The 13,800-nt window shown below is 45.8% G+C and overlaps 1 protein-coding gene across 5 annotated transcripts in view; it reads right to left on the reverse strand.

Annotated features, from left to right (window-relative positions):
- PTCH1 (patched 1) overlaps positions 1 to 13,800 on the reverse strand; it is a 69,195-nt gene that overhangs the window by 46,688 nt on the left and 8,707 nt on the right. For 3 of the 5 annotated variants that reach the window (XM_055578999.1, XM_055578998.1, XM_055578997.1), the window contains exon 2: positions 12,308 to 12,500. In XM_055578999.1, the coding sequence (XP_055434974.1) occupies positions 12,308 to 12,500 (193 nt within the window). Of the gene's footprint in view, positions 1 to 11,664; positions 11,769 to 12,307; positions 12,501 to 13,201; positions 13,631 to 13,800 lie in introns of those variants that run through there. The other 2 variants (XM_055579000.1, XM_055579001.1) reach the window with 2 other exon arrangements.

Raw genomic sequence — 13,800 nt, forward strand, 5'->3', positions numbered from 1 at the left:
CAGTCATATAGCCCAAAGAGAATCTGTCTTCATGAACAGAGCCCAGTGCCATGAAAACAGCAAAAACAAGACAAGAGCCGGACAGACACATTGCAACGCCTCCCCAGGGACTGCGTGGGGGGACGAGGAGGGCCAGGCGCTGTGGTAGCAGCAGCTCTGAGCATGCGCCTACTACTAGCCCCCACACCAGCTGTTTGTGGTGCCATCTGTTCCCACCCGGGCTGCTTCCTCTGAATGGCTTTCCTGAAGCCGCCCGCTCGCCCTGTCGGACACGATCAGGTCAGCCCAGCGCTCTGCCCACACTGGACCTGCTGCCTGCACTGCCCCACCCCCCCACCCGGGATTTCTTACAGGGCCACCAATTCCCAAGATGACACTGCGTCTGTCAGGAGGCCCATTTTTCACTGGTCGCTTGCTGCTGCGGCAAATGAGGGCTGCAGTCAACCCCACCTAAGAGGGGCCGAGTGAAGTCAAGCCTGCAGAGCTCAAGATGTCCTTGGCTTCCAGCAGAATGTGGCAGAGTGGAGCTTGGCTCTAAGTGCATACTTGCCCAGCTGTAAACTGTCCCAGGCCCTACAGTGATTTCCCCCGACTGCTCAAATGCTACTGCAGGCAGATGTAAAGCCCAGTCCTGTCCTTCTGCAGGAGCTGAGCAAGCCCAGGAGGGTCTGACACAGCGTGGCATGTTTGCTCAGAGGCAATGCTGGACCAGGAAGAAGAATCCAAGACAGCCTGTTGTTATCAAGTTCTAAGTTCTCAGTTTAAGTCCTCCTCCTGTCTTCATTTAAAAAAATAAAAATACAAAGCAACTGAACAACAACAAAACTGAATGCCTTTGCAAAGCTGCAGGCTCTCTATCTAGCATTCAGGCTGTTGCATAACATTAACCCCAGTTCCCTTCTCCCGGGCTTCTGTGAGGCTGACATCACCTCTCTGCTCTGAACAGTCTCCTTGCCATTATCCAGCCTGAGCTTCTTTTCACTAGCCTCCTACTTGAGCAGCTTGGGGTGGGGGAGATGATGTGAATCCCCACCTTCGCACACAGGCTCCCTGGCCCCTGTGGAATTCCATCTCCTGCACTGACCCTTCCCTCTTGCATCTGTGTGGGGAGACGCACGTCACTGGGGGCCACTTTCATGACTGTGTTGCCGTCAGGATTAGCTGGATTAGGGGCCCGATGCATAAGGACCCCCTGGTGCTGTGAGGAAGTTTCATCACTAGGTCAGCTGGTGTGAACTACATTCTGCCACCACCACCACCACTCCCTACAGCCACCAACTGAAAAGTGGGGCTGGGAAGGAGGTGGCAGAAAAAATGCTTCCAGGGCAAAACTGCCTCAACTCCTCTTAGTAATAAATTCCCTTGTGGTACATTTCGAAGGCCATGAGCTACTGAAGACTGTCTCCTTTTTAAAATAAGAAACCTACCCGATTCTTTTCCTATCCATAAAGAATTTCATGGGTCTCCCAGTGGCAGTAGGTGGAATGTCAGTGAGCATAGCTACCATAAAACACAAGGGCCCTTTGCTAAAACCAGTCAAGCAGTTTGGGAAGAGAGAGTGTTGGACCCTTACTATGTTCAAGGTGAACAAACACCTCCATGGTGGTCAATTCTCATTCTTCTAGAGATGCTTGCACTAGCTCTCCCAGGGAGGAGGGGAGCTTCCCCATTTAATCTGAAGGAAAACACCACGGACACAAGTTGTGGATGGAATGGGGGGGGGGGCAAGCCAGGGGAAACAAGAGGATGGGGACAAAACCAAGAGCACAACTCTCAAACTCCTTTTAAACATTTTCACCGACAGAAAAGTTTTCCTCCCTTGACATCATTTGGCCCATTCACCTACCCAAGCCTCCCATTCTGGCCGCCACCACTCATGTGGACCCTGCATGAAGTAAACACAATTTGTAGAGAAAGTAATGGGATTTCTGCAAGTGTGTGTGAGTGTGTGCGTGTGTTTTATAGAACAGTCATTCTTGCACAGAACCAGGCTGTTCCATCAAAGCCGTATCTGTTATATTTCTGTCTTTCTCTTCTGTTTGGTGTATTCACCAACAAGAGAAAAGGAGGTAAGCTTTGGCGGCCCTGACCTGCAGCTGGAACACAATACTTTCGCACAGCCCTGCCGACCCCTGACATAAATTTTACACCGCAGCTGGCATTTACACACTCAGCATTACCATATGTATAGCTGCTCGGTGCTAATTATGCTAATCACCTGTCTAACTCGCTGCTGCGAAAAATGGTTGTATTTAGCAGTCCAGTGCCTACCAATGCAGCTTACTGTGTGGCTGAAATGTACATTCAGACGGCCCTGAATGGCAAGATTTTTCCACGTTGCTGGCTACATTCAGGCCTCAGAAAAATTTATTCAAGTCAACTGGTTTCGGTCCGCAACAAAAAAGTTACGAGAAAAAAGTGAGTGTGTTCTTGCCCTAACATTCTGGATCTGCTTGCAAGCAAAATGATAAATCAATTGGTGTGGGAAACAAAAAGGGAGAGAGATTTCTTTTGGAAGCCATGTGAAACTGTAGCCTATTTAAAAAAAAAAAAAAGAAAAAAAAAAAAGGGTCATCCTATCCCTCAAATCTCTAGAAAGAGCAGTTAATAGATATTTAGCCCTAATCCCAATTCTCTCAAATTGCAAGCTTTGTTTGCAATTAAGCAAGGTATTAAACATGTGCAGCTCTTTTCTGGATCATGTGTGGATTAAAATGATGGTATCATTTTTTTTAATTTATTACAACACTGTATGATTCTCAAGGGGGAAAATCAGGTAAGACAAAGAATGTCTTAAAAGTAGTTTGGGAAAATTCTTATGTTTCAAAAAATTTCTATTTAAAAAGATACTGTGTGATACTTACATCTATTTTTGTGAGATTTTCTGGTTTTGCCACTGCAGGAGCAAAGGAAATCAAGGGAGGGAATGGGGGTGGGGAAGATGGGAGAATTCAGAGAAAGAAAAAAGAAAAAAAGTGGTTGGGAAGGGAGGGCGGGAGGAGGGCAGGATAGAGTCAAAAAGCCTACATTCTCCTTAATCTCAAAGTTCCTCTTTTTATCATCAATGTTTCTTAAAGCAATTTTCTCAGATCATTCTACAGAACGGATTTATTAAATAAAGGTAATATTATCATAGGTTGTTTTAACAATTCCCGAAGTCCAAGCTGAAACCCCATTTCCTCCTAACTCACAGAACACTTTCCGATTCGTTTTTAAAAACACTGAGTCTAGTCACTGTAAGCACTGCTTAGTATTTGATTATTTGGGTATGCAGATCTGTCTAGCCATTTCAATTTCCTTGAACTGCCCACAGCACATAAGATACATTCTACAGAAGGGATGGCCCCAAGTGCTTGCTTTCTCACCTCCAAATGATCTTAATTAGCAAATTCTTTATTTAAATTTAGAAATTGGGAGCAAACTGGAAGGTCATTCATTTTGCAGTGTCACCTGGGTTATCCCACCCCCACCCTGGCTACAAAAGACCAGGGCAGTCTTGTGATAAATCTTAGGTTCACACACAGAAGGTGCACCAACCAGTATAAAGGGACTGTGAAAGAAGCTGGCTTTTCCTTGCAGCAGATAATAAGGGGAAGGCTCATAGTAGCTTGAGGATGCTGCTATGAAGACAATAGCTTTCTTCCTATCAGCTCATCCCACCATTCTGTTCAACTTTATATAAATATATCTGACCCAATGAAGCAACATTATCCAAGCCACATCTTTCTCTCTTTGGCATCCCAATTCAAGTTGCTTTTCCTTACTAGTCCAAAGTATTAACTCATCTGGGTTTTTTGTAGTTTCAAATCTTGACTATGCAGCTAAAAATACAAATGATGGGATCACTACTGTGCTCGCTGCAGAAGGCTTACCCCTCTCATTCCCTCTCAGTCTCTTGCTGTTCTTGAATAGGAGGTGGACCACCCTGTCTCATGGCACAGAGGACTGTTTACATTGCAGTACTTGACTGTGTAATACATCTGGCATTTTTGGGCAGGATTCCTGAGCTAGGGGCCAGAAGCCCTTAAGCAATGGTTTAAAAGGAAAAAAAAAGTCATGCACATTGACTTAACAAAGCCCACTTCCAGCTCCTTTTGTTTACTTTCATATATGCTTCATCAATAACTGAAGACTATCTTGGTTGCTAAATTGCGGAAGTCTCCTGTTTTTTCATTTATTTTAACTATAACAGATAAAGCTTGTGCTGCGGTATGGAGGCTTGCTTCTCACTAGCCTTGCCTCCATGGCCAGTGGTGTTCTGGGACCCACATGCAGTGTGGATCATTTGGGCCTACTCACACCTGGGTTTCTGGATTAGAAATAAGGCCCTGCCTCCACATTATAAATCTCTCCAACAACAAACTTGTCACTCATTAGCAGGTACCTGACTGCCCACCAACGAGTTTCCTTAACACATGACAGCTGTTTTTCCAACTATGCTCTAAGCCCCCAATACAACAAAATGGTCACAGTCTTGAAGGGACTGAGGACAGGAGGCATCTTTCTGTAAATAGAACTCCTAAAACTCTCAACAGTCAAGCAGTTCCTCAATGGCAGCATTCTACTGTTTTGAAAGACTAGTTATTTCTGTCAAACGTAAAGACTTATGGAGAAAAACTGAGATATTGTAGTGAAGGAAATAACAACCCTATATCCAATTAAGAGGAAAAAAAAATCTAAAAAGTATTACCATAAAGCTCCTAAATGCAGAGTTTAGAAGCAAAGAGTAATAAAAATGCTTATATTTTGGTGACCCTGATGATGACTAGGTATTTGAGATAGGTTTCCACCAAGGAAATCCCAAGGAGCTTCCTCTTTCTGGGCTGCCAGAAATGCCTTCATGAGCAGAGTTGTCCGCATTCCGGGATGTCAACTGAGATTTCTCATGAGGACAGACCATCTAATGCTGTGGCATCAGCCAAAATGTTTCCACCTGTCCTCTTCCACCTCTATCCAGGCTCCATGCTACCTTTGGTTCTGATGAGAGAGTTCCACCCAGGGAACACCTGAAGGTGGAGGACCTGGGATGGAATGTCATGGTGTATGTTTCACTTACCATCTCAGAAACACTATGGGGCCCAATTCTTCACATTCATATGGCACATTAAGCACAGGGGACTAGGACTTGTTTCATAGTCCACACATCAGTGGACTCTAAAGTTACCTCAAAAGCTCATTAAAATGCCATGACTCTTCAATAGGAGAAGCACATCTACTGATAAGACCCCATCAAAGAAACAGTCTTGAAACCAACCCTCATACAACCTAAGAACCCTAAGGATGCAGATGGTAGCTCTGCATCTAGTATCTCCCACAGCTGATTTGAAACAATACATTTTCTAATTCCTTCCTGTCAGTTTGTGACTAACCAGATTTACTACCATTTCAGATTTCACACTAGTAATTCCAGAGAGCCACTAGGATTGGATTTGGGCAGTTTATGAATAGGTGGGAAGACGGGCAGGTGGGAGGGAGAGAGAAGAGAGGAGGGCAGAAGGGCAAAGGGATGGATACAGGTGATGGAGGAGAGGGGAAGAAGGATGGAGAAAAGGTTCTGGGAACTGATGAGCAGCAAAGCAAATAACAGTATTTTAATAATAGAATCATTCAAGTATGGCAATTATTTAGGGAAGTCTCACATAGCTACAATTCTCTCAACCTTTTTTTAAAATAGTGCTAAGTTAAAATAGTGTATTTTTGCGAAATGGCTTCTATTAAATCTGGTCTCCTTTCAAATAATTTAAACTATTTCCATACTTGTTTTAAAAGCAAAAAAAAAGCTTAAAACACTCCCCTCTTCTCAACCAGTTGAATAGATTACTCTTCAGGAGTTAAATCTGGGCAGATTCAGTCCTACTGGTGTGAACAAAGTAGGGGGGCAGCCATATAAACAGCCCCTTCCACTGCTTAACTGTGACCCCCCCCCCAATAAGAGAAGGAGGGCAGACAAGTTACAGCTCAGCCTGAGTGGACAGAGCTGCAGGGGTCATGGGGAGGTCAGCTTTGAAGGAGAAATCCCAATGAAATATAAACATGGCATTGTGGAAACCAGACAAATCTCCCATAGCTTGTCCAGCCAGCGTTAATCTCGCCATCAGCTGTGGAGCATAATCCAAACAAACTGATCTGGCGGTTCATACATCTGGAAGCTGTCATCTTCTGGAACCTCCAAGCAGCGTTCCACATATCTGAAACACTCCATCGCCCAACCTGACCTCTAAACTTGTCAGAGGGTCAAGAGTGGCAGGCACCAAAGAGATATAAGGATTTAGAGGGTCAGCTGCCATAGGAAGATGGCATCTGAGGCTATCTGTTATTTTTAAAGCACTTATTGTTGGGCATTTATTTTTTGATGTTTTTCTCCAGATATGAAAGCTATGGCACAATTGCTTCCACCTGTATGTATGTGCCCACTGTCAGAATCAAACAACTATCTAAAACACGTAGTCTTCATTTTAAAAGTGCCTAGGGGACCAAGGAGCAGAAAGAAGCTGTTGCCTTTTTCTTTCTCTCCTTTGTGAAATGCCAAAACCCCCAAACTGACGGCTCCAGAAACCAGAAACTGGCTGATAACCTTGGAGAGGGCAGTAAGAGCAGAGCCTGTGCACCGCCTGTCTGGCAGACGGGCTTCAGTCCCTCGTTGTTTCTTTGGTTCTGCTGCACAAGAGCACCTGGCAACAAGCGGTGTGTGGCAGGAACATCTGGAGGAGAACTGGATCATCAAGAGCCCATGTACTATGTGGGCTTTGGAAAGGAGCTGTTATTGCTGTATAAGCAAAGTCCAGTGGTGTCTTTTGTTGCTTTTTGTAAAGTCACATTCATGCTTAAAACCTTTAGTCTACTGTGTTGGAAATCCAGTGAGGTCTATCTGCAAAATTAAGTTACCCAAAGGAAAAGGAAAAAAAAAATGTATCCGAATATAACACTTCTCCCTTCTTCTATGGCCTATCCCCACCTATTCTCAAGTTTTCATGATGTTTTTACTTGCTACTTAATATAATTCTAAGGATAATCAAAAATTTAAATTATTTGCATGAAAAAAGTTAGAACCTGGGTCAGTAAATATAGGGATGGGGAGGGAGAGTTATCTTAAAGCTTTCACATTTATGGCAATGCTTTAGCAGTGTAATAAAAGCCTTCCATCTGCACAACATCCGTCTTCTAACTGCAATCTATTACCTATTATCTAAACCACTGGTTCTCAATTGGGGCAATTTTGCAACCCCCACCCCCACATTTGACAATGAATAGAAACACAATTATCACATCCAGGAGAGTGCTACCAGCATCTAGTAGGTAAAATCCAAGGATACTATTAAACATACCTCAGTGTACAGGACAGCTCCCCCAACAGAGAATCATCCAGCCCCAAACGTCAATAGTGAGAAACATCGTTCCAAACTGAAAAGGTGAAGCTCAATTATCTCCTCTAACTGCCTAAGTTAGAGCCAAAAACAGCCAAGAGCACTGAAGGCTTATGCCAGCAACTACAAACTCTAGAGCACTTAGAAATACCAAGCAAGCATTAAAAAAAAAAAAAAAAGGCCATGTGCCTTAAGAAAAAACCAAGTTATAACTTGTGTCCTCTTTTGATGCCGGCCTCCAGAGATGTTAATAACCAAACACAAGACAATGTGGATTCATTTCAAGGCTGTTATCTTTTGCAGTAAAGGAGGCAATGTTTAAAGAAAAAAACAAAAGGCTCAAAAAGATAAATGAATGTTCTATCACTGGAGAATCATGACAACAAACTCATGTCTCAGAGAGGGTTGGAGTGGAGGGGTAGATACTAAGTGAGGCAGAAGGATAAAAGCACTAAGCAAAAATGCAAAACCAACAGAGAAATCGGCAAGATTAAAAAGAAAGCATTTCCCTTCTGTGAGATCCTGGGGAAGCTCTCTGGTACCAAGGAGGGAGCCGGAGGCCAAATACACTAGTGTAAACCTTAAGGCAGGCAAAGAATGGCTAAAGGAAGATCTGGCAAGTCCCCGCTGACACCACCTGCCAAACACCCTGCACACATCAGAGACCTTCCTGCTACATAGCTGGACCTTCCAAGACTCAAGGTGTCCCACCTCAAACCTGAGGTCCCAACCAATGGTAAGCACTGGAAGTTCTCCCAGAGACCACACCCCCGTCCTCTGAGCCTTTGCCCATGCTGTTCCTTTGACCTGGAATGCCCCACCACCAGCCCTGCCCCTGACTCAGGCCCCCTTCCTCAGGGCTATCCAACAAGGTGCCCCTGCTATCCTGCCACTGGTCTGTGTGTCTGCGGGGCGGAAGTCCCCTGAGGACAGGGATGAGGGTCTTTCACCAACATCACTCTGGAGCTTCAGGCAGTACCTGACACAGAGCAGTCACTGAGAACATGTGCTGAATGAGTATTTTTAAGTAACACTCTCTCCCTGACCTTGCTGCCACTGGCTGGTGTTACTGAAACATTCCACATATTATTTCACCCACCCTCAGGACTCCATTCACAAGCAATCTAGATTTGAAATTTTTTTACTTGCAAATACTATAACCCTAAGACCCAAGCTAGCACCTAATGTATATTGACAGTTTCTTAAAAAGCAATCATTGTATGAACACTGTAACTGCAGAATCAAAGAATTCTTATCACCAATGCCATAAAAAACATCTTCCTTATCTAGATTATATTGGCTGCACATTGTGGCCAATGTATTCAAACTGTCTTTATAAAGCCATGTTTCCTCAGCATGTTAAACAAAGCATGAAAGCCAAATCAAAGATACAGCCTATCAAGTGGATCCCTTTAATTTGCTGACTATATTAAAAAGATAACATTATTTTGGCAGATATGAGGATACTTGTAGTAAGTCTATGTGTATACACAGATATAAAGGCAAGTGAAGATATTAATACATTATCTATAAATCAATCTTACCGAGATATTAATGTACCTGTGTACAGATGTATAGTTGCTTTTGCATATACACGTCAATTTTTATCAACAGAAGAAATAACATTTTATAAATTGTTCCTCAGCACTGTCTCCCCTTGAAATCTCTTATGCTTTCTTCTGTTGCTTTTTAACTAAGAAAATATGCGACCTCCATTCACTTGGTTTAGCAAGCACCCTTGTTTATGTCCAGAATATCTGCAGTCTCTATTAAGAAATGACTATCTAACAGGTTTCTTTGCTGATAGTGATGAAGAATGTACCTAAGACACTAAAGTGCAAATTAACCTACATTCCAAGTTACTTCTCATTTTACTCTACTAAAGTTTAGGATAACAGAGAATTCTTACTCTGAAAAGCAAATAATTCCATTATTTGCTGTTGATATAAACATTAAGCTCACTATGTCACAAACAAGACTTCCTCATTGTTACCTCTACTTTGAATTTAAATTAAAATTATAAAATGGTATGGTGGCCTCCTTGGTTGGGTTTATTTACACTTTTGCAACTGTTGCTTCTTCTACAGGGGAAGAGAGTATGGAATGAAGGAATGGCAAATCAAGGTCAAGGCAACAGATCAGGCTGACTTAAGTCACCAGTAGGCAGGGTGGACACGGAGACACAGAGGATCCATAATTTCTCACATACAAAATAGGACAATAATTCAATCATCTAGTAAAAAAAAATGTTACAAAGGCTATCAGGTTATAAAAATAAAAATAATAGATAGCTACTTTACTGAGTGGTAAGGCATGTGATAATATAAATGGTAAGGGTAGTTGTTTAACAAGTGATAGTATGGAGTATCTGGCCAAAGAATCAGTGACCACACTGAAACTGCCAAAACAGAATGGGAAAGAAATAGCTCAGAGGTCCAAAGTAGGCACAATGAGTCTTATCTCAGGTGTGTCATTTCCCAGCACTCTATCACTAAGCTAGAGCCTCAGCATGTTTCTTCTCCCAGGACTTGAAATGAGTTATGTAATGCACAAACATAGTTACTTCTAAAAATATTTGTACAATGTTATACAAATAAGTGGGGGCTTCCCTGGTGGCTCAGATGCTAAAGAATCTGCCTACAATGCAGGAGACCTGGGTTTGATCCTGGGTTGGGAAGATGCCCTGGAGAAGGGAGTGGCTACCCACTCCAGTATTCTTGCTTGGAGAATTCCATGGACAGAGGAGCCTGGTGGGCTACAGTCCATGAGGTCACAAAGAATTGGACACAATTGAGCTGGACTAACACACACACACACACACACACAAATAAGTTAGTTGTCTATAAACTTATTAAAAATCTACTGGCAAGTCTTGCTCAAAGCAACAAGATATGGTCTTTTGTCATCATCATAGACACCCAACAAATTTGTTGATCCAAGTAGCAGAAAGGGAAATTTACTCATCTCTTGCTCTGCCCTAGAACCTGGGGCAGCTGCTCACAGTCTAGCCAATCACATCATTTCTAAATGGTCCAGGGCCCCAAAGAGCTACTGCACCCTATCCCTGCCCCACAGGGGGCCTCCCACTGCTGCTGTCCACTCAGCTTGGGCCTTTGACCCCTTTTCTGAGCTTCTGCTTAGAACTCCCTCCCTCCTCTGCTCTAGGTTGCCCTAATTTGCCTCACCACCTCCATGGAAGGTTTTTTCTTTTGCCATTTAAGTTTCAAATTTAATGCAAGTCTGACATTCAACTCTAATAGTTTTAAGTGTGTGAATTTGTGCACAGGGAGTGTCTCATATCTTCAGTGTCCCTTCAGTGCCCAGCACCGTGCTAGGACCATTATAGATGCACAGTAAACTTGCTGTTAAGACATTATATATGCTTAATAAAATCCTTCTTTTATCTACTAATGACAATGAGGCCCTGAGTTGAGGTAAATTACCCCATGGATTCAATCCAAAGAACACTGTTGTATTCATTACCAAGCTACTTAAGGCAAGAATGTTTTCTGGTCTTAATTATTTGGACTATTATTTTAATTGTCACTTCTCAACTAAAGACTCCACCATATGCTTGCAAAACACTGAAAGCTGAATCTTCACAAACAAGGCAAGATTTAATATTCTCCAAGGCTAGGTCTCCAAGAGTGTTTTGAAGAGGGATCAATTATGCAATTATGCATGTACTCTTAGGCTTCCAAATTTTGTCTTAGATATCACTAGGAATGCCTCCGATATTCCGGTTTGAAGTATCTACATAATTACCTCAACCCATCTCTCCCATCTGATTTTAAGAGATTACCTAGGTAGTGTTCAGGGGTTAAATGTTTCCAAACACCAACAATGTTACTTTCCAAAAACAAAACAAAACAAAAACAACCCCCTTCTCTCCCCCGCCCCAAACAAAACCCCTGAATCAAAGAGATTTACACAAAGAATGTAAAATGTTTCCGTCAGCGGTGGCGGCGTACGTCTCTATGTGTGATCTATTTTAAATTTACAACCACTTGAAAAAAAAAGACTTCAAGAACCCCCAAATTGAGGAATGTGGATAAAAGACTGGCAGAACCCTTGCAGAGCTCCCATGGCCCCTCCCTCCAAACCCGCGTTCTTTTAAAACACATTTTTTTTAATTCTCTCAGCCTGCAAAACACTGCTTTCTCCCAGAATAATTCCATTTTAAAAGCCCCCACCCGCGAGGAAACATTAATCTACTTTGCAAACAAGCGTTCCAGTCTGTGCTTTACTGTTTTTTTTCAACTCCTTTTCCCCCACACCCCCCCCCCCCCTTTTTTTGTACCTTGAGACAAATGTTTTTTTTCCCCAAGAGTTGAAAGCTGTCCAAAAACAGGACCACACACGCCGCCGCCTCCGCAGGCCCGCGTTGCTCCCGCCCCCCGCCCTCCGCGCGGCGGCCGCGGCCGCCGGGGGCGCGCACACTCCCTCCAGCCAGAGGGGTGGCCTCTCTCTGCCCCCACCCTCCTTTCTCTTTGGACGCCGTGGGTGGGGGTGGGGGAGGGAAGGAAGCTGAGGACGCGAGCAGGCAGAGCAAACGCCTTCCTCCGGCCGCCGTCTGGGCGCGCGGCGGAGGCGAGCGGTGGTGGCGGCTGGACCTGGGGGCCCCCCCGGCCTAGCGGAGTGGTCTGTCCCGCGGAGAGGCCCCCTTGCGCCCCCGCCGGCCCGCCCTCGCCACTCTCTCCCACAACACCTCGCAAAGCGCAGCTCCCGGAGTAGATTACAGCGCGGCCTTTGTCGGACGGGCCTGGCTCCTGGCCAGGCGCCCAAACAATAAACAATTCCCCCTGGTGCGGGCAGGGGGTTTTCGCTCTTCACAGAAAGGATCTAGGTGTATGCTGGCAAATATCTTTATCAATTGGAAGGAAGGGAAGGGGGCCCGGGTTGGGGGGACGAGAGGGCGCCGCGGCGGGCGCGGAGTTTCTTACCTTCCACCCACAGCTCCTCCACGTTGGTCTCGAGATTAGCTGCCTTTAATCCCACAGCGAAGGCCCCAAATATGAGGAGGCCTACAACCAAGAACTTGCCGCAGTTTTTTTGAATGTAACAACCCAGTTTAAATAAGAGTCTTTGAAACTTCGCTCGCAGCCACAGCGGCGCTTTCCGGCCAGTAGCTTTCCCCTGAGGATGAAGCAGAAGGGAGGAGTGAGCGCCCGGGAGTCGCGGGCCGCGCGTCCACGCCCGCTTGCGCGCACCCGTCCGGCAACCCGCGACGGCATGGGGGGGCGGGCGGGGGGGGGGAGGGGGTTGCCCTGCGGGCTGGAACCCAGGTCGGCCAGAGGAAACGCGAGCGGCGTGGGTGGGGGTGGGGGGGGCTGGTCATAAATCAAAGTCAGGCTGCAGCGTGGGAGCTGCACCTCAGCCACAGCAGGGGCGCCCCCACGCGCAGCCTGCGTAGCATCCCCGAGTGACTTTAAGGTCTGGGAAGAGGGACTGCGGGAACAAGAGGAAGCCGAGGCAGTGAGGAGAGACACCATTCAATACAGGAAATATTCACACAGGTCCGGGAAGGGAGGGGCTGCGTAATCCCTGCGATGGAACCCATTTAAGAACAAGCAAACCACTGCGCCCTTGCCCGCAAGTTCTGCCCCAGCCTTCACCCTTCTCGGGGTGCTCCGCCGAGGGCAGGGACTGGGTACAAGAGCGCTTTGGGAACAATGTATGGCGGACTCCCCCATTCTGATTCCCCCGCCCGACTTGGTAGTAAATTGGGATCCACGTGGTGAGCGTGGGCGCCGGAGCTCACTCGCGATGCATTTCCATGGCGTTGGGAGACGCCGTGTGAGCTGAATTAGGAAATGGGGCAGCCATCTGCAACTTACAATATTTGTGATCGGAAGAGGGCAGCCACATGGATCTTTCCCTCCTCTCCCTTCCCTTCTGGTTAAACGCGAAAAGCAGCCGAGTGCTCAGGGGACGAGCCCAGGCCGACGCAGTCGGGGGTCCTGACTGGGTGCTGGCTGTTCCCGGCGGCGGCGTTTCCCCTGCGCTGGCCACAGCCCCAGCGGGCCCCTGTCTGGGTGCTTGCCTTCCCCAGATTCCACACATTTCAGCGAACCTCGTAAACACAATGAACCCGGCCGTTCCGCAGACCCGCACCACGAATTTAAGGTGGCAATTTGTTTACAACTTCCCTTTCCCCGCAAACTATGAGAAGAAGTGGCTCAAAAATTGGAAAAGAAGAGAGGAGATGCCCTCTTCCGAGGATAATTTTTAAGGGAGCAGAGATTTCATGCTCAACAAAAGCAAAACCGGCTGCCAAAAAAGGAAACCACCTTTATTTCTGCTCCCTCCTCCCCCCCTCCTCTCTCCGCCTCTCTCCACTCCGCCTCCCCCTCTAAGATGTTAAGAAATGTGGCAGTATTACAGGGGTTTAGGCTGCAAATAGGGGCAGGGGCGCAGGAGGAGGGGGCTTAGGGGC

Source organism: Bubalus kerabau, chromosome 4 (assembly GCF_029407905.1).
Source record: "Bubalus kerabau isolate K-KA32 ecotype Philippines breed swamp buffalo chromosome 4, PCC_UOA_SB_1v2, whole genome shotgun sequence".
Taxonomy (NCBI): Eukaryota; Metazoa; Chordata; class Mammalia; order Artiodactyla; family Bovidae; genus Bubalus; species Bubalus kerabau.